This window comes from Pollicipes pollicipes, unplaced genomic scaffold (assembly GCF_011947565.3).
Source record: "Pollicipes pollicipes isolate AB1234 unplaced genomic scaffold, Ppol_2.1 Scaffold_6052;HRSCAF=7182_pilon_pilon_pilon, whole genome shotgun sequence".
Lineage (NCBI taxonomy): Eukaryota > Metazoa > Arthropoda > Thecostraca > Pollicipedomorpha > Pollicipedidae > Pollicipes > Pollicipes pollicipes.
The window spans coordinates 23332467-23355636 of NW_023596805.1; the positions used below are offsets into that span (position 1 = coordinate 23332467).

General features: G+C 47.7%; 1 protein-coding gene across 1 annotated transcript in view; it reads left to right on the forward strand.

Moving 5' to 3' along the window:
• LOC119104368 (tachykinin-like peptides receptor 86C) overlaps positions 1-23170 on the forward strand; it is a 38506-nt gene that overhangs the window by 11174 nt on the left and 4162 nt on the right. Inside the window, exons 2-3 of the mRNA XM_037228064.1 lie at positions 4618-4783; positions 11795-11992. Of these exons, the coding sequence (XP_037083959.1) occupies positions 4618-4783; positions 11795-11992 (364 nt within the window). The remainder of the gene's footprint in view (positions 1-4617; positions 4784-11794; positions 11993-23170) is intronic.

Below are 23170 nucleotides of genomic sequence, written 5' to 3' on the forward strand. Positions count from 1 at the left end.
GAGAAGGGCGTTGTCTGAAATTTTCTGAATAATAGTATCGATCTTGTGCAGAGTGTTTGTGCACCTTGAGCAATGCAGAAAGCCTCTATGTTGTTAACTGTGTGCCCATACCCGAGAAAATCCGCGAAGAGTATGGCAGCCAGGGAGGGGGGGGGGGGATAGACTGTACTTTTTGCCGCCGACCAAATTTCTACAGGAAAAATTGTTGCCAGCAAAGCAAAGCGATACCTTACGAAATAAAATGACATGAAGTCCGTGCGCAGGGGCGTCAAGAACCATCCTCTCACCGAAAACCTCTTCCATCGCCGCACTTTCCAATATCATGCACACAACCAAAGCGCTCAGTTATACCGTGCCTTCCAAATAATATCAGGATAGCTGCTGTTGCTAGGAAAGCAACAGCAGCACCGTTCATAAACTATGGGATAGCACAATAGCAACAGCAGTCTTCTTCCACCCTCGGGATCTGCCGGGGCCTCACGTTTAAAGTCGATCTACGGCTGGATTTGCTTTCCTCGCCACTGGAAACAGAACAAAAGAGAGGCCTTGACAGGGCGGCTGAAGCCTTACATGGCAGAATTCGAACTGGTAGGCAGCACTGGGAATGACGTCTTATATGCGGGCCTCCTCGAAGCAATGGCCGCTTATGAAAATCACGCATGCGTTTCGAGTCCCATCTCAACCGTCATCAAACTCTTCGCCCTACTCTAGACATGCTTTAACCCTGGCACATGCGTTGCCTGGTGGGTGCCTTTTGCTGTCTCCTAAAAAGTATGCTGCCTTGAAATTTTCTAATAACTATCCATCAAGCTGCCAATTCTTTCGAAAAAAAACATGATGGTTTTGTCGGCAGGGAAGGGGGCCAATGCAACCTTCCCTCCCCCCCCCCTCCTAAGAATTTCTGAGGATACCAGTCCGGCATATTGCGCAGCCGCCCTCAAATTTTTGGCAGCCTGTGGTACATCTCTTGCACGTGTGTTGACACGAAAAACTTGCCCCTAGCGTTTCTGGTTTCGGATTGGCGCCGGGGTTTCTTACGAGCACTGCAAGACGATCCAACTTATAGATATAGGCTCTATACAGGTAAAGCTGCATACCATTGTCCCAATAATTAACAAGGAGCAGGTCTCTTTATGTTACATGTCTCTGCCCTGCATGGGTTTGCACATATGAGCATACAAAGCTGAAGTAGTTTGATTTTCAGGAACATTTGCCCTTGGACTTGGTGTGGTGTGGTCCATTAACAAGACTTCTTACGAATCGTGAGATCCCGTTAAAGACAATTCATCGTTTATTGTTCCACGAGGCTCTACCTTTCTTAATTTCAAACGACACCGGGTCATACCCAGTTAGTGTACGTTATAAAAACCAGTGAATCAGGGTAAGGGTTAAAATCGTTGGCTATCGTCCTTCTTTATTCATTTGATATACGCTGGTGTACAAATCTGCATCTCAGATCATGAAAAAATCAGGTGGTACAGCAAAATGACATATTTCGTTACCAACATCCAAACAGGGGTAGAAATTCAATCAGTAAGCCAAAACTGCCCTTCGAACGCTTATTAACATGGAAATTTAATCGTACCTGTGATACTTGTCATGTATAATGCAGGAATGTCGATTCAAATCAATTTCTCGGGCCCTGCCAACCCCGATGTTGTATTGGGCCCCCTCAATCTGGTGCTCCTCCCCCTTTACACTACACTCTGGACTGGAAGATTACCAGAGTATAAAAAGATAACCACAGCACAAAATGTATCTTTTTTAGCTTTATTCATTGACCGAGACCCATGGCTTGCTATTTTTCCCTGATCATGCATATAAAATTGACGCCCCTGTCACTATACGACCACCATACAATCTACTTTGTTTTTCACCATTATGTTGCTCAGATGATTAATTTCAAATTTATATAACATTTGTCATGCTCGCGAGTGCAAACAAATGCATAGGAATGAGCATTGCTGGATGACTCAATTCCAGTGTTTTCCTGTTACCGTCCGGGTGCTATCATCAGCAAGCAGACAACATTGACAACAGAGACGATTACATGCCCATATTTCACTGAACTCCTAGGACGGTTGAACCACAATACCATAAAACCCCCGCCATTTGAAGTAAAACTGCTGGCTAAGGTTGATATGGTAATTGGAACCTGTACCCTCTCTCCTCATCGCCTGCATTTGATTCACCACCTCACGCCACACCTATCATTGCCTTCTCATTACATACATCATTGGCTGCCCGATAAATTTCCAGAAACTGAGGCTCATAGAAGCAAAAGTTTAAACTTTGAATAGTTGTTTAAGTACTAACAAAACATTGATGAAATAGTTGCATTTTAAGCAAGGACATAGTTTTGAAGAAAGATTGGATGGAGCAGTGGAAAATTACGCAATCTACCCCGAAAATACGGATGCCTCCAGACTGACACACTTCTTCGCAAACTGAAGGGGGAGGGATAGAGCCCTGAACTGAATAGGAGCCTAGGTACACCCCTGATTTGTAGATCTATGTTGACTGGTAACTACTGTCAATCAGGACAAGAGCAAAAATAGCATACGTTGGCATTTCAATCATCCGCTCCTGTCATTCCCCCTCAAGATAAGGGTCATCAGACTTCAACGTCGAACCCACGTTGTTCTTTTCAGAGGGAGTATACTGGTCTATACTATACTATACTGGTCTATACTATACTATACTGGTCTATACTATACTATACTGGTCGTTTGTGACTGCCACCGTGAGTCAACAGACTTTGCTGTGAATAGAAAACGCGGTGAGAATGATCGCAGATCCATTTCTACCAGGATCGGATCGTCTCGCTGACTTACCCTGAACTATCACTGCCTATCGTCGCTGAGCACACGATGCTGAATCACGGCACCGCAACGAATTACGCTGGACCCAAAAATTAAACCCTAAGCATTTGTTCATGGTCCTGTAATGCGAGTGGCGCTTGCAAAGTTGCAGTGCATTGAAAGTCACCGCCCACCTTAGTCAGTCGCATCGTAACGATGGAAACATGCCCTTGCGGCCTTATGAATCCCCATGTCTAGATTGTTTTCAGCATTTCATGCTGCCCATTTTGGGACACTGAGAGTCGGCTGGTAAAAACAGCGAATCGGCCGACCGGACGCGCCGTGGAAGATATGCTGATTTGCCGCCGATCTGTCACCGAGTCCAGTGATCAGCTAGAAATTATAGGATATTTTTTTCGCCGTTCTAGAATAAAACCTAAAAAAGAAATCATGGTGCCGTAGGGCACGGTAAAGAGTCTTAACAGAAAGACTCGCTGGTGTCGTGTGACGAAATGCATCACCATGGAGGCATAATATCGATGTATGGGTACTTGATGTCGAGTTTTGCAGCGTGCTGTGTTATGTCGTCGTGGCCGTCGCCAAAATGCCCTGTCAATAGCATCTTTGACACCAAGGTTTGCGTGAAAATGTACAATTTTATCGCCGACCGTATCCACCAAGTCGGCATGTTTTACCAGCCCTGACGGCAGCTTACAACGCACGTGTAACGTGCATCTAGCGCACATGTATCTGGCTGTTGCGCCGGATCGACCTGTCCACTCCGCCAACCATATCATAAATTGGCGCTTTCAGAGATCAGCCCCATCTTTGCCGCTGGTGCCGCGTTCACCGTTTTTAACCTCGAAAACAGTTATATTGCATTCGAATCGGTCATGGTTACGCACAGCAGTGCATTTCATGCATCTCGGCATGGCTGTTTGTCGAAGTCACTTCTTCGACATTTATAACAAAAATGAGGGCACGTTACCTGGATCTTGTGACCATGTTTTTGTGCCGCTGCATATGACTGGAAAAACGCTTAGCGGCATGATAGGTTTTACGGGCTTGATGCGCATTACTGTAATGGGGATATTCTCTTTTGGTGCGATTTGTAGAGAATGTGCAAGATATTCGCCTGTTTTTGAATTGTGCTAACACCAAATTTACCCCGAGTTACAGACGTTAGATCTCAGTGAACAACCTAAAAGCATGGGTAGCCGTGTCTCTAAACCGGTGGCCGCTCTGCCCCGGCTAACCGGAGCACGCAGGTCAAAGGTCACGCTGTGCGATGCGCCGCGGGCTGGGAGCTGATTGTCCACCCGTCGGGTGGCCTGCTGCCCGGACTGCATCCGCCGGGGACTTGGCTGCTAAATTTGGTCCGCCGTGGGCATGTGCGACTCACGTGTGGCGTAGTCAATCAATGCACGCAGAAAAAAATCACGACATTGACAAAAAATGCACGGAGATGTTGTTATTTTCATGCTGCACCAAGACCAGACGTCGTCTGGAAAGAGCTTGCAAAAATTACGCACTCGTTTTCAGCTTGAAATAGTCGAAATCCGAACTTAAGTGACGAAAAACGCTTGGGAAGTTCGTGACGTATTGCCGTTCGATGACGTGCGGTGCAAGGAGCTTCGTGTAGCGGTTTAAATCGAAAGGGCAGAAAGGCAAGATCAACATCGCAGCCATCTGGAGCTGTAGTACAAATATGACAGCAAAAATACGTGACTGTAAAAGAAACATAGTGTGACTTAAGGGCACCGGGCAGATTAGTGTTGACAACATGCACATTCCCTAACAGCATTCCCTTCCGCAGGATGCGCACCACGGTGAACTACTTCATCGGTAACCTGGCGGTGGCTGACATCCTCATCGGCGTCTTCTCCATCCCGTTCCAGTTCCAGTCGGCGTTGCTTCAGCGCTGGAACCTGGCGCACTTCATGTGCCCCACATCGGAGTTCTTCGCTACGCTCAGCGTCAGCGTGAGTACGCCCGGGCTTAAAGGGAGCCACCGCCCTGAGTCAAATGGAGTCGCCGCCCTGAGTCAAAGGGAGTCATCGGGCTTAGGAGGCAGCGGGAATCGAACTCCAGACCTGTCGATCTAAAGCTAATCTCTAACTGCTCGCCTGCTTTCGTTCAAGACTAAGTGAGCGCCATCGCTTCGTCGCAGTCAATAGCAGATCTTCTAAAAGCTGTTTACAAACATAACATAGCGGTAGGATAATTTGGTTTACATATTCACACCTTGGCTTAGGGGCCATCGGCCAGGATAGTAATCTAGCTGCATGGGTAGATTGACGGTTAGCGGCACGGAGTACGGTTCCTAGACAGGACGCATTATCACGCCCGACTGACAAAGAAAGGCCAGTTGGCAACCGGCCAAACAAGGTCAACCTGGCTCAGGCCGGCCAAGTCCTAGCATGATGCGGTACTGAATATCTCCTTCAGTCCCGTAAACCCCCCAAAAAACTGAGTCAAAATTATCTGATGAACGGGCTTGGTTCACCTTGGGTGGTGGGTTGAGGATACTCACAACACGTTCTGGTGAGGAAACACTCTTAACCCAAAACTATTAATGCGAAGAAATGGAAGCAAATTATAAAAAAATCCTTATCAGCTTATCCTCAAGCTGCGTTAAAAGTAAACAGCATCGCCAGCACCTTCCGTAGTCAACGTAGCCCCATCTACAGCCAAATGTTACCCGAATAGACAATCTTATAACACAGAGAATGCTCCACATTTGAAAATATTAAAGCCAGCATCAGATGTGGTGAAATGAGCTCGCTTATAAGCACTGATACCCTTCTGAGTGGTTGAGAACCAATTGACGGCTGTTATGTCTAGAAATAGTATTTATGAACGCCAAACATGAACGACTCAACAATCATATGTCTCTTGGCCTTGTTCGACGCATGACCAATGGGATGATGGGATTTCAATGCCGTTATTATGACGTCATAGATTCCTAGTTGACCTTGAAATAATCTGCAAGAAATTGTCAGCACATCGCTGTGGGTGTGTAGCTCAGAAATTAGAGGGGCTTTGGTCCTAAGAAGGGCAGGGCTGCGAACTGCACCAAATGATCTTCAAGATGGCGGCGTTTGCAGTTCAAAACCCCATACAAATGTGGAACACTCCCGTTAGGTGCTTTCGTTTGGATTTCTGCACAATCTGACTACCTTCCTTCCGAAATGAAAATTCGCCGGTGGTTACCCTTAGCAGCTGCACATAGTTGCCACAGCATCTTTTTTGTAGTAGTGTCGGGATTTTTTTCGGGACGATAAACTTTATGTTCTCGCTTCGTTGTAAAAGCAGTACAAATGTTTATAAAGTTGAATTTTATTCCTAGATTGGAAACCATACACTCAATTAAAATAGTTGTACATTTAGAGAGCGGGGTAAACAATTCATCGCATATGATATCCATTATCTTAAGACCAAGGCATCCACCTGGCTCTGTCTGCTCCCCCATGGCTGATTTTCGGGTACGTGGAGGTATTGTGGACGTTATGCTAAAAACAAGCACTGTCCCATGTATCTTAAATTAAAAATGTGTGTGCCTTTCTATATATTTGGCAATTGTACACATCGATTAAGATAAAAGTGTTGGCTGTGGCTACTAAATTCCTAGGGTACGATAAACAAAAATCGAAAGTGAATTGGTGCATTTAACCTCCCATGGTTTGTTTTTTTTTATCTTTCTTTGGGCCGTAACAAACGTAGAGTTCTTTGCCCCGTCACCGCCATGCATAAGCACGGTATCGAAATTGTGTGACATCTGGAGGCATTGCAGAATATTATAGACCGGTTCCACTGACTACTCTCTGAGGCTCGCCAAACCGCTGACTCTGGTCTTTCAAAGCATGGTTTCAAGTGGCGGCGGAGCAGACGCGGCCATTCCATCCCAGCCCATCCATCTTTGAATCAGGGATGGCTCACCGGCTACGGATAGGCCTTCAGCCAATCGATGGGCTGCACTTTGAGTGGCCCCCATGAACCGCCTACCCGTACCAGTTATGCACTCCCCAAGACGGCCTTCCGAGGTCAGAGTGGTGAGTGAGTTTTGGTAAGAAGGTGACCTTGAGGGCTGAGCACTCCTGTTCTCGATTCTTCCTCGAAAAGGCCGCTTTAGATGGTTCGTCAGTGTCCTGACGTTAAACATGGGAGACTTAGACCTGCACTTGAGTGGTTGCAGACGCCTGCATAATATGTCAAAGCTGAACCACGTGAGAGGAAATGCAATATTCAGATACTGCGCGTAGGCGGTCGTCGCATCACAACACTCCCAGCGGTACTGGAGTTGTACCGGAGCCAACTGGTGGGCCACTCCGAGCTATTCTGTTGCCACCAGAATACAGCCGTCTGCCTTAAATGTTTGCCAAGTCGTGGGACAGTGCAAACTCCAACAAAAATGCATTCAGGCTCGAATATATAGCCTTCATCTGGTTATTGTAGTACCTTCCGGCTGCACTAATGAATCCTGCTAAATGAAGTCCGAATTCATGTCGTTAACGAGTGCAGACTGGTTCGTGTATGGGGGAAGCTCTATCGACATGCTCCCCATGTTTCATGCTTCGACGTGCATTGTGCATATCACGGATGACCAAATTTGGTCTTGTTTTTTAAGCAAATAATAGGCATGGCCGTCCCTACTCCATCACGCCCTGAGCACAACAATCTTCCCAAACACATTGGTTTGCCATTAGCACGGCTGAGAATCCGACGCCGTACGGCAGCACCTGACGTGGTTCAGTGTGCCAGAGTAAAAAGCTTCCAGATATAACCACGTTTCATGCATGTTTATGAGGCCGAGTGAAGACCGTGGCGCAATTACGGCGCGTGGCTTACCGCCGCGCACTCTTCTGTTGGCACGGTTCTCGCGCGCACCCGCTATTTATGAAGCAGCACAATTTGGACTAAAACAGCATGGTAATCTGCGGTAGTCTTCGAAACGTGGCTACACTTAGGGAAGTGGTCTCGATGTGCAGTGCCACTTTCGCTGTGAAAGCTGCAGTTATGTCCAGCCGCAGTTAGGGTAATGAACAGTGCATTCCTTTGGCGGCCCTAAATTTTAAAGTAAACAAATGATCTGGCCTCTACAGGAGTGAAGTTCACAGCCCTCAGCCAGTCAACTAATCGGGTTATCGAGTCAGCGATTGTTTGCAGTTAACCCTGCCGCGCGCCGAGCGAGGCAGTCCTGCACATTGTCGCTCAGCGCCACAGGGGCGGATTCAGGTCAATGTGCAGGGACGGCCACTCCGCGCAATGGCGTACCCAGGCCCGTGTGCGGAGTCGGGCGAGCGCAGTTGGACGTCTTTCTCTGGTCTTGGCCACGCAAGACCAGCCAAGTCATGCTCTTTTCCGCATGCTTGGTGTTCTTCATTTCAAAACTAAGCATTGTGTGAAAACGTGATGTGATAAATCTTACCAGTTGGACAGGAGTACAAGATGCTCGCAAAAAGGCCAAGCCACGCTCGTTTATGGAGCCGCATCAGCAGCAGTCAAGCCTCACATATGCGTCACACCAGGGCGTGGCAAACAGCTGTGCAGCTCAGACAACACAGCGGCTTATGCGGCGGCCGGGCTAATCCGTCGTGACAGGCTGGACGCATTCGTCTGTCCATGACATCGGACCCCGTCTTATCGTATAATGTGCTGTCAGCGGGACAAAAACGGAACGAAAAAAGTTCCGGGTGCACTCACACGCACTGCTCAATGAGCAGTAAACCTTAAATATCGTATTACGTAAGTTGTTCATTACATCAGCGGGGAACATTAGTCACATAGATAAGATGGTAGCATTAGTCTTATTCCTCGGAAAAAACAGGAGAATAGAGATGTAGTTAGGTTGATGTTTTGGCAACGTGCCTTTCTCAATGTGCAGAAATATTTACTTCTGCTATTGTTTTGAGAAAGGCATGTTGCCGACATATCCACCTAACGATATCTCTGTTCTCCTGGTTTTTCCTAGGAATAAGGCTATTCCTAGGAAAATCGTCTTATCTTTTAAATATCATACCTGATAAGGGCAAATTGTGGTGCTGCGTCTGGCTACATGCAGCTGGCATTTCTCCAATTTCCGCTCCATATCTCTACGCAAACCTGTCAGGATATTAATCATTTTTCATTTATCCTGTCGTGTTGTACGTGCTTGTGGTGGCTGCAAACGGCACGTACACGCGTGGGCACGACATGGCTCCAAATGGCACGCACACGCATGTGGCCGCGCCACAACAACTCGTGACATATCATTTTCCGACGCAATGACCCGTCTCACCAGTTGAAAAACAATGGTTAGCCCTGGCCGGCAATTTCTATTTGTGCGGCGGTGCTCTCGGATCGATGCGCCCCTGATGGGCTTAATCAAAGGGAATGGAAAAAGGAAGGAAAGGAGATACACCAAACTGATAGAGCGGCGTAGTTATCCAACTTTGCTTGACCGTCCTTAACCTTCACCAGCCATGACTTGACCGGTCCGTGATTTACTAACCCTAGAAAACCAGAGCAGCTATATTTTTTAGCAGGCGAGGTAACAACTACACAGACGTATGAGCCGAGCCGCCATTGAGGGCACGCTGCGTTTCACATCTGGCCGAACTTATAACCTTTCGACCTGTGAGAATGAAGCTATTTACGGCATTCACCAGCCACCCAGATGCACGCTGCCAGCGTGTTCCCAGTGTACAATAGTCACCTACAGGTTATTGTTACCCATGCAGGCCATAATCAGTCGCCGTGATTTATTTCTGTGCATAAATACCTCTTAATTTTAATGATGTCTTGATAATCAGCTGGCCATCGTCCCCGATAGCTCGACATAACGATGCGAAGTCAGCTGTAAAAACGAAGGAAATCTGTTTGGTCATTCAGAGTCACGCAGCAGCAGGCAATGAGTGGCGCTAGATTTTGCCAGAGGGCCGGCGCTGCCACTCTGCCATCTTCACTCGGTGCAGCCATAAATCGGCTCATAGCGAGCGATGATACACAGGGGCGGGAGTTTTCCATGATTCGCGAGTTGTCAGTATCGGTATACAGCAAAAGCCAAACTGTCCGATTGATCTCCAACAAAATCCCGATTGATACGTTGTGGCTAGATGGAGGGGCATGTGGGTACGTGCCTCATTTCAACCCATTTGCGATGTCAGCGGTCGCCTGGAGTCAGATGAGGTGCACGTGTCGATGTTACCGCACAGCCTGATAGAGCAGACTGGACGTGATATTGAGTTTGCGATGGCTGGGCAGAGCAAACGCCAAGTGCTACCCGACAACATCTGTGGTCAGCAGCAGGCGGCCAGGGTACCTGCTCATGCTCAAATGTGATCTTAAAGGGAGTGTCCCACTTTCGGGGCATTTTTTTTAAAACTTAAGTTCAGCCTCAGAAAAAGCTACGCGTGATAATATCACCGAGTAGTGTCACTGCAGCACCGTAGAAATGTGATGCGGATATCAATGTTAATTGGCTTCTAGTCTAAATTACGCTTTCAACGGCTTGTAAGAATACTATGCTACATTCCAGCAGTCGTAGCCGCCGTATGCGCACTAGGGTGCGAAAAAAGCAACATTTGTGATTGGCTCAGCGGGCAAGGGCCTCTTGCCAAGGAGCACAATGGTCGGAGTGTGAACTAGTGCGTCACAAGGACCGTATGATACACCCATTCCCGATGCCAGTTTGCCTCGAAGAGTCGTAGTTCTAAACGCTATGGGGAAGAAATCAAGCCCGTAGTATAACGTTTCATATTTATGTTGATCTATTATTGCTTTAGCTCTTGTTGCCTCAGCGTAAGTGCAAGTAGCTCATGCACTGTTATGTGAATAGCGCATAACTGCCTCATTTGGCATGATTTTCCTTCAAAACTCTGAAAAAAGAGTAACCAGAATACTTCGATGCTTTCCCTGATGTCTTTTCGGCCCACGCGACGCGACCAGCTCCCGCCTCCTCATAAACCGACGACCACTCTCCATCTGAAACTCTGAAACAACCGCCCGTCCAAATGGACAGAGCCGGCGCTGCGCCTGTCGCCAGCTGTCACCGGTCTGGTCTGGTCTGGTCTGGTCTGGTGGGTGGGCCGCCCGGTGACGGCGCATCTGACAACCGAGGAGCAAAGATCTCTCTCCCTCCCCCCTCCCCCCCCCCTCCTGGTGCTAGCTTGTGTTTGAGGGGGCTCTTTTCTAACATTGCGTAAGTGCAAGACGGCCTTCTGGTGATAAACTGTAGGTCCATTCATGTTAATAGCATGGACTTAGAATGAACTTTTTACGTAGCAATGGCATAACCATTCATCCAATCACGAACGTGCCATCCGCAGAAGATATTCAAATAGCCTGAGGAAAATCAATGGGTAGCGTAGGAACGCGCAATTCTATAAAACGATTCATTTTTTAGCTCAGCGATCTGTTTGCCTTCTTTGTATTACTGCTGTGATCTAACTTTTTCAAAAGCCACGTGTCAAGGCCAATATGATGGGACATCGTGGCAGCTATGCTAGAGCCCCAGGCCAAAATGCTCATATTTCGATGATAACGAAGACGATAAACATTATAAGCTGTGTTATGGCGCTTAACCGTCGCGTACGTTGGGGTGGTCTATTCAGGTCGATATAAGTGACTGACAGTGCCGGCATCTGCAGAAGAGTGTAGACTGATATAACGAGTTTGCAAAACTGTGCAGACAGACGAAACGAGTTTGCGGACGTTTGCAGACACACAAGATTGGTGTAGACGGATAATACCAGCGACGACTGTCGATTGGAGTCTCAAAAAGAGTGCGGACGGACGAGACGAGTTTGCAGAAGAGTGCAAGCAGACGAGACGAGTCTGCAGACGAGTGCGGTGGACTAGACGAGTGTAGACGGCGGATACGAGTGTAAACGCTCGATCCGAGCCTCCCGGCGTGTTCAGACAGACGTGAAGAGACGAGTTTCAGACCAATGCAGACGCATAGGCATCGACGTCGATTTCCAAACTCAAGCGAACTAACGGTGACCTCGTTCCAGGTCAGCGTGTTCACCCTGACCGCGATCGCGATGGACCGGTACCAGGCGATCGTCTATCGCCTGATCAACCACCAGTCACGGCAGCGGACCAAGGTGGCCATCGTCACCATCTGGGTGCTCTCTGTCAGCCTGGCGCTGCCGCAGGCGCTCTGGCTCCGAGTGTGCCTCCACTGGGACGACCTCATCAGCGCCTACAAGGTGAGGGCAACACAAGCTTATCAGCCCCAACGACGTGAGGGTAACACGAGCTAATCAGTTCCCACGAGGGGAGGGTGACACAAGCTAATCGGCCCCTACAAGGTAATGGTAACATAAGCTTATCAGCTCTCATGAAGTTAGAGTGGCACGAGCTAATCAGCTCCTACAATGTGAGAGTAACACGAGCTAATCAGCTCCCACTAGGTTACGGTGGGATGGAGCTGGCGGTTGAGCGCGAAATTTGGACGAGATCACTAGGTCTTATAGATGATGTTGGGAAGTAAGCTGAACTCTTGAGCACTACGTCCATGTGTAGAGCTTCTCTCCAGGCACTCAAATCATTGAAGGGCTACTCAAAACCACTGAAATAAGACACTTAAGTGTTGTTTTTTTTGCTCGTTTGCCCTCTGGTCTCCAGCGCATCAAACGGATTTCCGCCCTTAGCCATATTATTGGCGGCGTTTTACATCTTATTTATATACGCATTCGCCTTCCCCGCCGTTGTTTCTAGCCTCCAAGAAACCATCTTAGTAAGAGGGCTTAATGTACATGCCGTGTAAACATAATGTCGTCCTACACTGAGAAGATTTGGCTGCTTCATCGTTAATTCTCAGGAAACGTATCAGAAAAAATCACGGTCTTTCAGACACATTCATCGTCAAATTCTTAACGATGAATGTGTCTGAGTAATATCTGAGTAATACTACTGGCTGCTTACTAATTAGTAAGCAACCAGTAGTACTTCTGAAAGTCGCCCCTTGCGGTGCATCTTTAATGTCATCATCAAACTAACGAGCGTAACATAGCTAGTGATTGCTCGTGTTCTAGGAATTGCTCGTTGAATTAGATGTGGCATGTTCGCATAAATGAGATATGCGCGGGGATAACATAATAATGAAATGACACCGATCTTCGCATAAATCAGCGTACGTTTACTCACATTTGAGCCGCTCGCAAGCATTCTATGCTTAATCTACGCATATTTTGGGGACTGATAACCGTTACAAGACGAGTATCGCACACCGATGCGCTGTACCGTTCATCATGGAGTGACGTGACGTCATGCATTTAAATCACCAACCGTCAGACTTGAGAGACTGCCTTCGACTGGCCCTGCCGAGCATCGACTCAACTGACCCGTGGCCAGGTCACACGGACCGTGACGTCACCACTGACCTCACGAACCCTCGGTGCGGCTTACCAGCGGCCAGGTCACACGGATCGTAACGTCATCACTGACCTCGCCAACCCTCGGTCCGGCTTGCCAGCGGTCAGGTACACGGACCGTGACGTCATCACCGACATCAGCGCCGAGCCCAGGCCATCGACGTCGTGACACTGAATTGACAAGCTCAGAAATGATGAACTGAAGCCGCACGGCCCAGTGCCTCTTGTACCATGGGGATACAGAGATACCGGGACACCCCCATCAAATCAGTGTATACTAGGCCATCACAGCAACGATCCGTTCGAAGACGGGTATTATCGATAGACGTACGGGTAGACGGGGTCATTATCGACCTGAAATAGGCACGGCTGGTGCACTTGAGATCAAACAAACTGCCCCTGAAATGGAGGGACGTGGCTCGTTGTGAACGTTTAAGATTCACCTCAAGGCAGATATGGTAAGATAGCTAGCTATGGTATAGCTGCTAATGGCTATTGGTGTAATATATGGTAATGGAATAGATAATGGTATAGATGACGATATAAACATATCGGATGTTGATGAGTGTAAGAGTACGTTTCAAGGTAGAAGTAGCAGTATGCTGCGTAGCAGCCCATATTTGTTGCGTAGTAGCAACGCAGTAGTAGTATGTAACAGTTACGTATGCAGCGCTCAAAGCAGGGGAACATAATTACATCTTGCACAGATTGGACAGCATGCCGTTGATGTCAGCTGCACCGAGGCACGTCACACATGCACACATGTAAGCACACGCAAGCACGCACGCACGCCCGCACGCACAGGCACGCGGCTTGTGACAGCACAGGCGAGGAGCGCCAGCTGGACGTCACCGTGCTCATGCTACGTCCGACGGCCGGCAGCGAACACTGACGACGCCACGGCGTTAACACGACAGCGGCTATGTGCTGCCAGCGCAGGCTTCTGCTGACCGCCCGGCGGCCCGACGCGAGGCCTGAGCGGTCGTAACTGCTCTCTTTCGTTGGCATCGGCGCACGGACCTGGCCGCACACACGGTCATTGGGGTGCGAGAGAGTGGGAGATGTTAGTAATTATATATCTCTAAATGCGGTGACGGAGATATCTTCCACCACTAATTTAGTAAGCTTGATAACCGCCACTGATCACGTCATCTACAAGTGGAGGCAAATCAAGTTTGGGGCACGTGCACAAAATCAAAAGTTCTCCATGGTTGTGTTGCATCGCTTTGATCAATGTTAATTTTCTAGAAACTTTCCACACATATTTCAAGCACGGAATCAGCCACCAATTCTAATGCATGCAATTTGCGTAGTTAAGCAAACTTTATTTGCACGCTACGTGCAATTTCTATGCTCAGAGTTTGTTTGCCTGCCATACTGATTTTGCTTTGTTTTGTTTTGTTTTTTGACGGTGTCATGTCTGACAAAGATGCAAATGATTGAGAGAACAAGCACCAAAATTGCCGCTGTGCTTTCACCAGCCTCGTTTCTTTTGCAGATGTCCCAGTTAAGCTCGCTGTCGGTTAGTCTTGTGTCATCCTTCGATTTCATCAAATTATTTAAGTTTGGTTCGCTTAAAAGGGAGGCATCTTGCGTCGACAGCGAGGACATAAAACCACGGGGCCTGCACGGCTCAGTGACGAGCAGGTTTATAACGACGCGATGCTCTGGAGCGGACATGTCCGTGTTTTTCATACCTTGTGATCTTTTAGCCTTTGGAACGGTTTTTATTTTTACTTCCCGGTTCTGCACCATACCGCAGCGCTGTAGGGACTCCCTCACGTCATTCCACTTTTTTCTTCAGTGTTGATTGGTTTGATATCGAAGGAACCAGATCTCCGTTTCTTTATGTTCCTTTTACCTCGGGCTTATTCTCATCGGCGTCCTTCCTTTTGTTGTTGATAACGCCTCCACTGCGTGGAATCTGATTTCGACGAAGCTGCCTTATATCCTTCTGGCGAGGAAGTTGGACAGTTAGTTTTTGAGTTTTAAGGGCCTATTAACTGCTTTGGTCACTTCCGTTCATCGCTGAGTCCCAGAATGCCCAGTGGCATTCTGAAATGAGAACTCTATTAAAGAACCACAATTCTTGAGAGTAAATTCACTGATCAGCGCAGATACCGCCGAGGCCGCAGTCAGTCCTTCCAATGGACGGCTTCGCAATACCACCAAAATAGGACGAGCACCGGACAATGCCTTCGACTTCTCGGGCATTGTTGGCAAATATAAAAACGTAAGATGCAGATGCAGCTATCTAAAAAAACAGCCACTGTGCGGAAAACGCACCTTCAAACTTGTCAACATGCAAAACTGCAGCTATTTAAATCTTAAGTCTCCGAACTTTGTCTCACATTGATGAAAGTCGTCGACACTCTGAATCATGCCAACCTTGCAAAAAACATCTTGCAATTGGAAAAGAATAAACATCTAGCAACAGCAATCTGTCGAATGATAACCACGGGCTGGTCTCTTGTGCACAGACGAAATGCCCGACCCAAAACGCCTCTGGACAGTCCTTCGCCACCGAAAGTCCTTCCTCGTGCTTCGCTTCTTTCCGGAAATGACACCAAATAACATAGGCTCCGGTTCCAAATGGTAATGAATGGTTGCCAACTCGCCGAAAATATTATGCAGTGATAAAAGACGCAGTGATCTGTGGAACCGCAATCATAATTTACCGGGCTTTTTACGCCAGACACTACCAGCCTGATTCTGGCCCATCACCCTCGCTTGAATTGCGAACTTTTTGGCTCTCGACTTTCCATATGAAGCAAATGACTGATTGGATGTGTAAGAAAAAGGCCGCTGCCCCGTACCAGCGCAGCGTAGCTGCTTTTAGAAGATCTACTCCGTTGCGACACTGAGGACTGTCTATGGGACCTCGAAGGCTTGTTCTCGACCCGGCCTGGGTGACTTGTTTGGTGACGCTGTAGCCTCGGAGGTCTTTTTCTCAACACGGGCTGGTTCACTGATTCGGCGGCGCTGTGGCTTCGCCACTGATTGCTTGCATTGGACGCGGAGTCATCGGACGTGCGCAGGCGAGCACCTTCCGTCATCGCACCTGTGGCTTCGAAAACATCAGGCGCTTCAGACTGAACCGAGTACACTGAGCACGTGAGACGAGGAGCTCAGCATGACGCGGTCCAAAATTTTGAACTTTGCAGGAGCCGTTCCGCGCGGACGGGCGGCAATGAGGTAGCGTTGCGTTCATTCGACTGCCGCTCCCAGTGGTGGGCCGCACTGTTGTTGGGAAGTTGCTGCTAATGCAGGACGTGTGGAAATGACATGGAGCAACCGGAAGCTATATGCTGTAATGATGCATCCTCCTATCCAAGACACGCTAATACTTAGCTTGGCCCTCTGGGAATGCTTGTCTCGATCTAGTGACACTGAACATCTATGGACGACCCAGCTATGACGCAGCATAATGAGCCAGCATCCAATGTCCACAGCCACAACTCATCGTCCGCGTCGTCGAATTTATGACATGCCAAGCCTGCCGGGTGTTATTTAGCAGAGGTGTTCACCATGGCGTATATCCATCTAAGATAACGGATCTGGGATAGTTCGAAGCCAGCAGCCCTGGCCACTCCGGGTGTATACTGATTTGTGAATTGATGTCAACTGTGAATTGTGAATTGATATGTGAATCGGTGCGTATAGCGCAGCTCAGTCACCTGCTGTTGGCAGAGACCTGCTTTCTAAGGCTTGGAGGGCACAATACCTTGGTTTAGCATCTTACCTTTCACCACACAACCTTTCTTTACACTATAGAAATTTGCGAAATGCTTAATTTAACGCGGAAGTTAAGGAAACCAGCGTAGTATTTTCGCATGTGACTGAAGCTATAGCCGCACCGCTGCACCACCGTACCATGGCAGCACTTTTGGTAGAAGCGCTCAGTGATGTAAGGTGAAGACAAGAATTCTATCATCTTGTGTCGGTTATGGACAAGTTTGTAGTTTCTATGTAGTTAAGTTCCCACTTGAAAGGATAACAGACCGATTCTGGTAAGAAACCTATTTTCAGTACTTTATGGGAATGTTTTAATATCTATCCCCCTCCTTCCCAAACTTGTATTGCAAAACTATGCTCCCAGTTAAAAATAAGAAAATGTTTCGAGCATTGCTTGTTGCCACGCACCAGAAAATGCGTTTACCCGGACTTCGGAAGGCCTACTTTATCTTGGAGGCGCATTCGGACTGTTTCCAGCTAGCCGCGGCGTGCGACTCGAATCAAAATAAATCATCTCAGACTCATTGGCTGCGGAGCCCCGCGGGACGGATGATCACGCGACTGAACGATGGGTTGATACTGGTCGGAGATCGGTGTAAATCAATCTGTTATGACCTTTGCGAGGCTGGGGTGGTTGTCTCCGGGGGGGGGCGGGGGGGGGGGGGGGGGCGGGGGGGGGGGCGGGGGGGGGGGGGCGGGGGGGGGGGGGGGGGGGGTGATGGGGTGGAGCAGGAGTCCTAGCACGGGGGGGGGGGGGGGCTTGCTGCCCAACTGCTAGGTGACACTTCATCACCAGATGTCTTCAGCATCGCGGAAGCACTGAATACGCGGAGCGATGAGCAAGATGTGTGTCCTTTATGTGAAGTAACTAGCTTGTGGAAAGCTTTAAACGCCAGGGATCGTTTCTCTCCTTCAAAATTGTGCTTGGCTTACGATACTTATCATCTCAGTATCAAATAGACTGCCAATTTGGACTGTCGATATCTATAATTATATCAATAACTAATAAACGCTTACATTGAAAGAACACGCAATATGCTCAGACACACTGCATTGTTCAGATATCGTTTATGCTTTAATGAAAGTTTGCGAGCAAGGACAAATGTAAAATGGAAAAAATTACAAGTTGTAACAATGGCTGTTCGTGAAGGCTTGCCGAGAACTGCACTTAATACAAGGTCACAGACACAAGCACAGATATAGACACAGAGACAGACATACGCACACACACACACACACACACACACACACACACACACACACACATATATATATATATATATATATATATATATATATATATATATATATATATATATATATGTATGTCGGCATTGACACAGAAGGTACTTGCTGTTCCCATACGGCACACCAGTGGCAGCATATAAGTGACATCACCAAAAATTTCATGCTCCGTGTGTAAGCTCTGCGAGCTCAGCGATTTGTGCTGTATTTTTTCTGAGGCGACGCTCATTAAGTTCCGGGCAGGCATTCCCGCGAAGCACAGGGGGGCCGGCCACCAGAGCTCCAGGTAACACTGACCCACACCAGACCGCGAACCGGACTTCTGGCTTCCGAACTGACGGCTGGCTGGCAGTGTTTTTCATAGGTCCCTTAGGACCTGACCATATATCCTCTTGGACAAGTCGGGAGCAAACAGTTCTAAATCTGTCATCGGTCGCACGCTTTCCCTGCTCTTGTCGATGAGGGCCTTTCAACGAGCGTGGCATTCTGTGCCCTGTAAACTGAGTTAATGCTGATCGGTCACAGCTGTTGCTCACAGATACTATTATTTCGACCTTGCCTTGCAGCTTTTGAGGTCCAACATACCAGGCAAGGCTGACTGGAAACCACGCACCAGGGCATATGCATGTACTTGATAATTTGTATTGGGACATGAGTTTGCATGCGCGTGAGTGCTCGTGCGGAGCATGCGCTGCTCTCCTGACCATTGCCATGATGTCGCGCCATGATCGCTCCCGGGCATGGTATCACACCATGCTGAGCCTTGGACACAGTGTCACGCCATAGTTGCCCCGGATATGGTGTCACGCCATGGTCGCCCCGGACATAGTGGCACGCCATAGTTGCCCCGGATATGATGTCACGCCATGGTCTCCCCGGACATGGCATCACGCCATGGTCTCCCAGAACATGGCGCTACGCCATGGTCTTCCCCAGATTTGCACAGGCCAGAGTGTTCTTTCGACATGTCATTATTGGCTGGGCGCGGGTAGAAACAAAATGTGCACGTGCACGGGCGGTGTCGACGCGCATCGGGCGCCTTAGTGACGTAAAGCTCGCTGTACTATAGTTGGGAGCCGGTATAAAACGGGTAAAACCGGCTCGCAGTAAAAGAAAAAGTTTTTTTCTCGCGGATTTTCTGTCATCCGATTGCAGCACGTTGATACATCAGGGAAGCAAATATTGTGCGGTGTACGTGATATTTTGCCAGCGCTATCTGTCTCAGTGACATCACATGCCGGAATCGAATAATCCGGATGTGCTGCTACACAGATAACTATCCCTGTTACCGTGTACTTATATTAGCAGCTGCGGTCAACCGTTGGCATTGTACTGTCAGTAAGTTACCTACATCAAGATGTCAAGAACGAGTTTATGTCGATCAAGCTCATACTAAGCTTAATGAATGGGGAAGCCAGAACTTCGCCCAGAAGGGGTAAAACCGGGGCATAGCGGGAGGGGTTAGGAAGCTTACAGCCAAGGATGCCTTGCTTTTGGATTTCAAAGTTGTTTTCAGTCTTGGGATCTCGTTGGCTGCTTCGATTGCTCGTTTTTAACGTTTTAGAAGTCCCACAAGCGTTTTAGGGTGCCCCAAAACACCGGCGCACCATGCACACAAACTTTGACCCGGGACGCCGTGGGCTTTAGCTTTTCTAGACAAAAAAAAAACTGTCAAGAGATCAGTTCAAGACAATTAAGCAAACTTTCGTCCGGTGCCAGGTTAGTCAGAATTGGCATGATAGAATTCGGTGCATGATATTGGCATGATAGAATTCTCTGCAAAGCAGGCCTTAAACACGTAGAGCTCATGGGCCCGTAGGAAAAGTATGCCCTGGAGCGGTTTCGCTGCCAACGTGCTTCGGTGGGGCTGGATGAGGTTGGCGACAAAATGTCCATTTTCACGCGACGCTTGGTCCCAAAAATGCTTGCGACCGATAATTTTGGTGACGGCCACAACAAAATATTACGGCACATCCCACAACCTTACATGGGCCTCAGTGGTAGTACCTTTCTTCCCACAACACCAGCAAGCTTTTCCGTAGGCACTCCATGCCGACACATGGTATCTTTTTAAGGCTCTATCCCAACCCGGCACCAAGAATATTCTACGATTTTTAGCTGGTCGCCCACTTCGGTGAGAGATCGGCGACAAATCGGTGTATCTCCTAAGACCCGACCGGTTGGCCGATTCACTATTTTTAATTACCAAATCTCAGTGTTCCAAACTAGAAAGTAGAAGAAACTGAAAAAGATCTAGATGTGGCAATGTTTTGGCAGCGAGGGTATGCTTCAAACATTGCAATGCAACCGAGATGTGTGAGGTTGGCGGTGACTTTCAAAACAATAGGGCCTTGCAAGAGTCATTCGCATCGTAGTTTCATGAATACCTATCTAGGTTTAATTTTGGGGCCTTGTTGACTTCATTGATTGACACTTGAGGGAAAGTTAGATAAACGATACAAACGAGGTAGAAATTGACCTGTGATTATTCAGACTGGCGTTTCAAGACAGAAAAACAACAGAAAGGCTGTCTACTCACCGTAGCAGTCTCAAGCATTGAGTATTCCTCCTTTTGAAGAGGGCCGTGGGTTCGGAGCTGGGGTCTGAAGGCACTCCACAGGGAAGGGGATTATAGGGGGCGTGCATGGTTGTAAAGTGACAATTCATGTTGGTGCTTTGTTCCTGATTGGTAATGGTTACCAGTCAAACAGATCTTCCAATCAGAGCTTTTTACCCAGCTCTTATTTGGTTCAGGTCTCCCCCCTTTCGGTTTGCAAAGAATTGGGCCAAATCTTGGGGGACTGGCGTATTTTGGGGAAATATTACAAAATTGTTCACTACTCAGCTTTCCCATTCACCTTTGAAACCTTTACCTCTGCTTGAAATGCAGTCATTTCATTTATGCTTTGCTAGTATCAAAAAGACAATTATTCCCCTGCTCAACGTTTTTCCAAAAATAATCTTGCCTATTGGGGACTAGTATGCCAGCCAATGATGTGGGCATTGAGCAGGAAGTGGGCGGTGAGAAGTAAGAAGTTGCAGAAAACGTAGGCAGTGAGGAGGGGTGGGGTTAGAAGGCTGATCACCATTGACATAAAAGGTATATTGCCATCTCCCTTAACCAAGAGGTTTACTTCTAATAGGAGGTGGTCTGATGGATTGTGGTTTTATTGGCATAGAGGTTAGATCAAACAAACTGCATTTGTCACTGAGAGAAATTTTGACTATTTGCTGGTGATATCACCCTTTTTGTGACACGGAGTGCTGGAAGTGACTCACTCTGCAGTGCTCATTTATACGCACAATTTCTTTGCACCTATGAGCAGGATATTTGCGTAGATGGAAATGCAATATATTCCATTATTGTTGTCGCAAATATTGAAGTCAAACGCTCTCATGATGGCACCCTAAACATAATCATGACTTATATTAATTGCAGGTTGTGAGGGTAGGCAGCCTATGCGGCCCACGTTGGTATCACAAAGGAGCATAGTTTGTCTGGCTGTGGCATCATGCCAGGGTCAATTTTTATACGTCGTGAAAATTGGGAGGGGGAAACCCATTGGCCCTACAACTTGCCCTTCGCCTGAATGTGTTTGTCGACAGGTTTATCCTGTTTGTTTTGATCGCAGGTGATTCCTATCATTTAGCACTTTGCCTTTTACTCAATCAACATTTACTTGCTTGGATAAGACTGTAGTAATAGCCACGTTCCTTGCAGAAAAAAAACAGGAGAATGGAGACATAGATGCCTTTAAATCTCAACCACGTGTCTTTATCGAAACCAATAGCAGAAGAGAACTAAAAGACTGCCTGCTGATGATCCTACCCGATTTTTCAGCTCTTCTTTTATACGGCGAGTCAGTTTTAGCAGGACACCAACATGCAGGGGGTTAAACAAGGAGCAATTGCTAGCCATTACTATGATACAGGGCATATCTAACCAAAAACTTAGAATGCGTGAAAAATGCGTGTAAGTGCAAACGAAGTCTGGTAAACAGGTACCACGCATTACACCTCACTCAAATATACAAGCGACTTCAACTTAACAGGCATCATAGATCATGCATCAGTTATAGATGCAAACTATTCTGAATAAACAGGCATAGTGCATTACGCGTCATGCATCACTGACACATGCACACGATTTCAACCTAGCACACATCATACATCAAGGTACATATCACATTCACATGATGAGTTAAGGTTATGTAGAGCCAAAGGTGCCCGGCGTTCCACGCACACGTTAAGGCCTGGTCGCCGACCTTTTATAACATCAAATTCACACATTTTCTGTCTGGCTGGTACTGTGCTCTGAAAATAGTTTTGAGCTCTAAAAGGAGCATAGGGCCCATGCATCCCTGGTTTTCAGCCTGAGCGTGTTTTGCCAAAAAAATATGCATGAACAGGGGTACTCCTTGTTTTGTTTTTATCGTATTGCAGGCGTTCATCGTATATCAACCGAATAGGATGCATAGACTCCCCGACATTGACTGAATTCCCCCCCCCCACGTTTTTTTGCGGAGTTTTCACTTATTTCCTAAACCACATTTTCTGTATTCCCCAGTGTAACCTTCCACCGCCTGGAAATGTTCCTGTACCCAGCTACCCTGGCTGTCGAGATCCTTTGCTGTTTTTTTTCGCGGTCGAGGGTAACAAATCCAGTCGTAGATCAAGCTTAAACGTGAGGCTACGGCAAGACCCGAGGGTGCAAGGAGGCTGAATGCGCGATCAGACTATCCCATTGTGTAAGGCCAGCGTGCCTGCATTCTCCGCAGCAACAGATATCCCGACATAAGCTGGGTGACAGTGTATAATGATCATTTCGGTTCTCGGCACGATATTGCAAGTTGCGGTGATAAAGGAGACTTTCGATGATCGCCGATTTCTGATTACGCCGCTGGGCAAGAATTTCGCTGTCATTTCTGGTCATATGGCACCGCGTTGCGCTGTTGGCGGCAATTTTGTCTGCTGGAATTCAGTGGGCAAAAAAAAAAAGCACTTTTACCACCCATGATGAATACAAGCGGA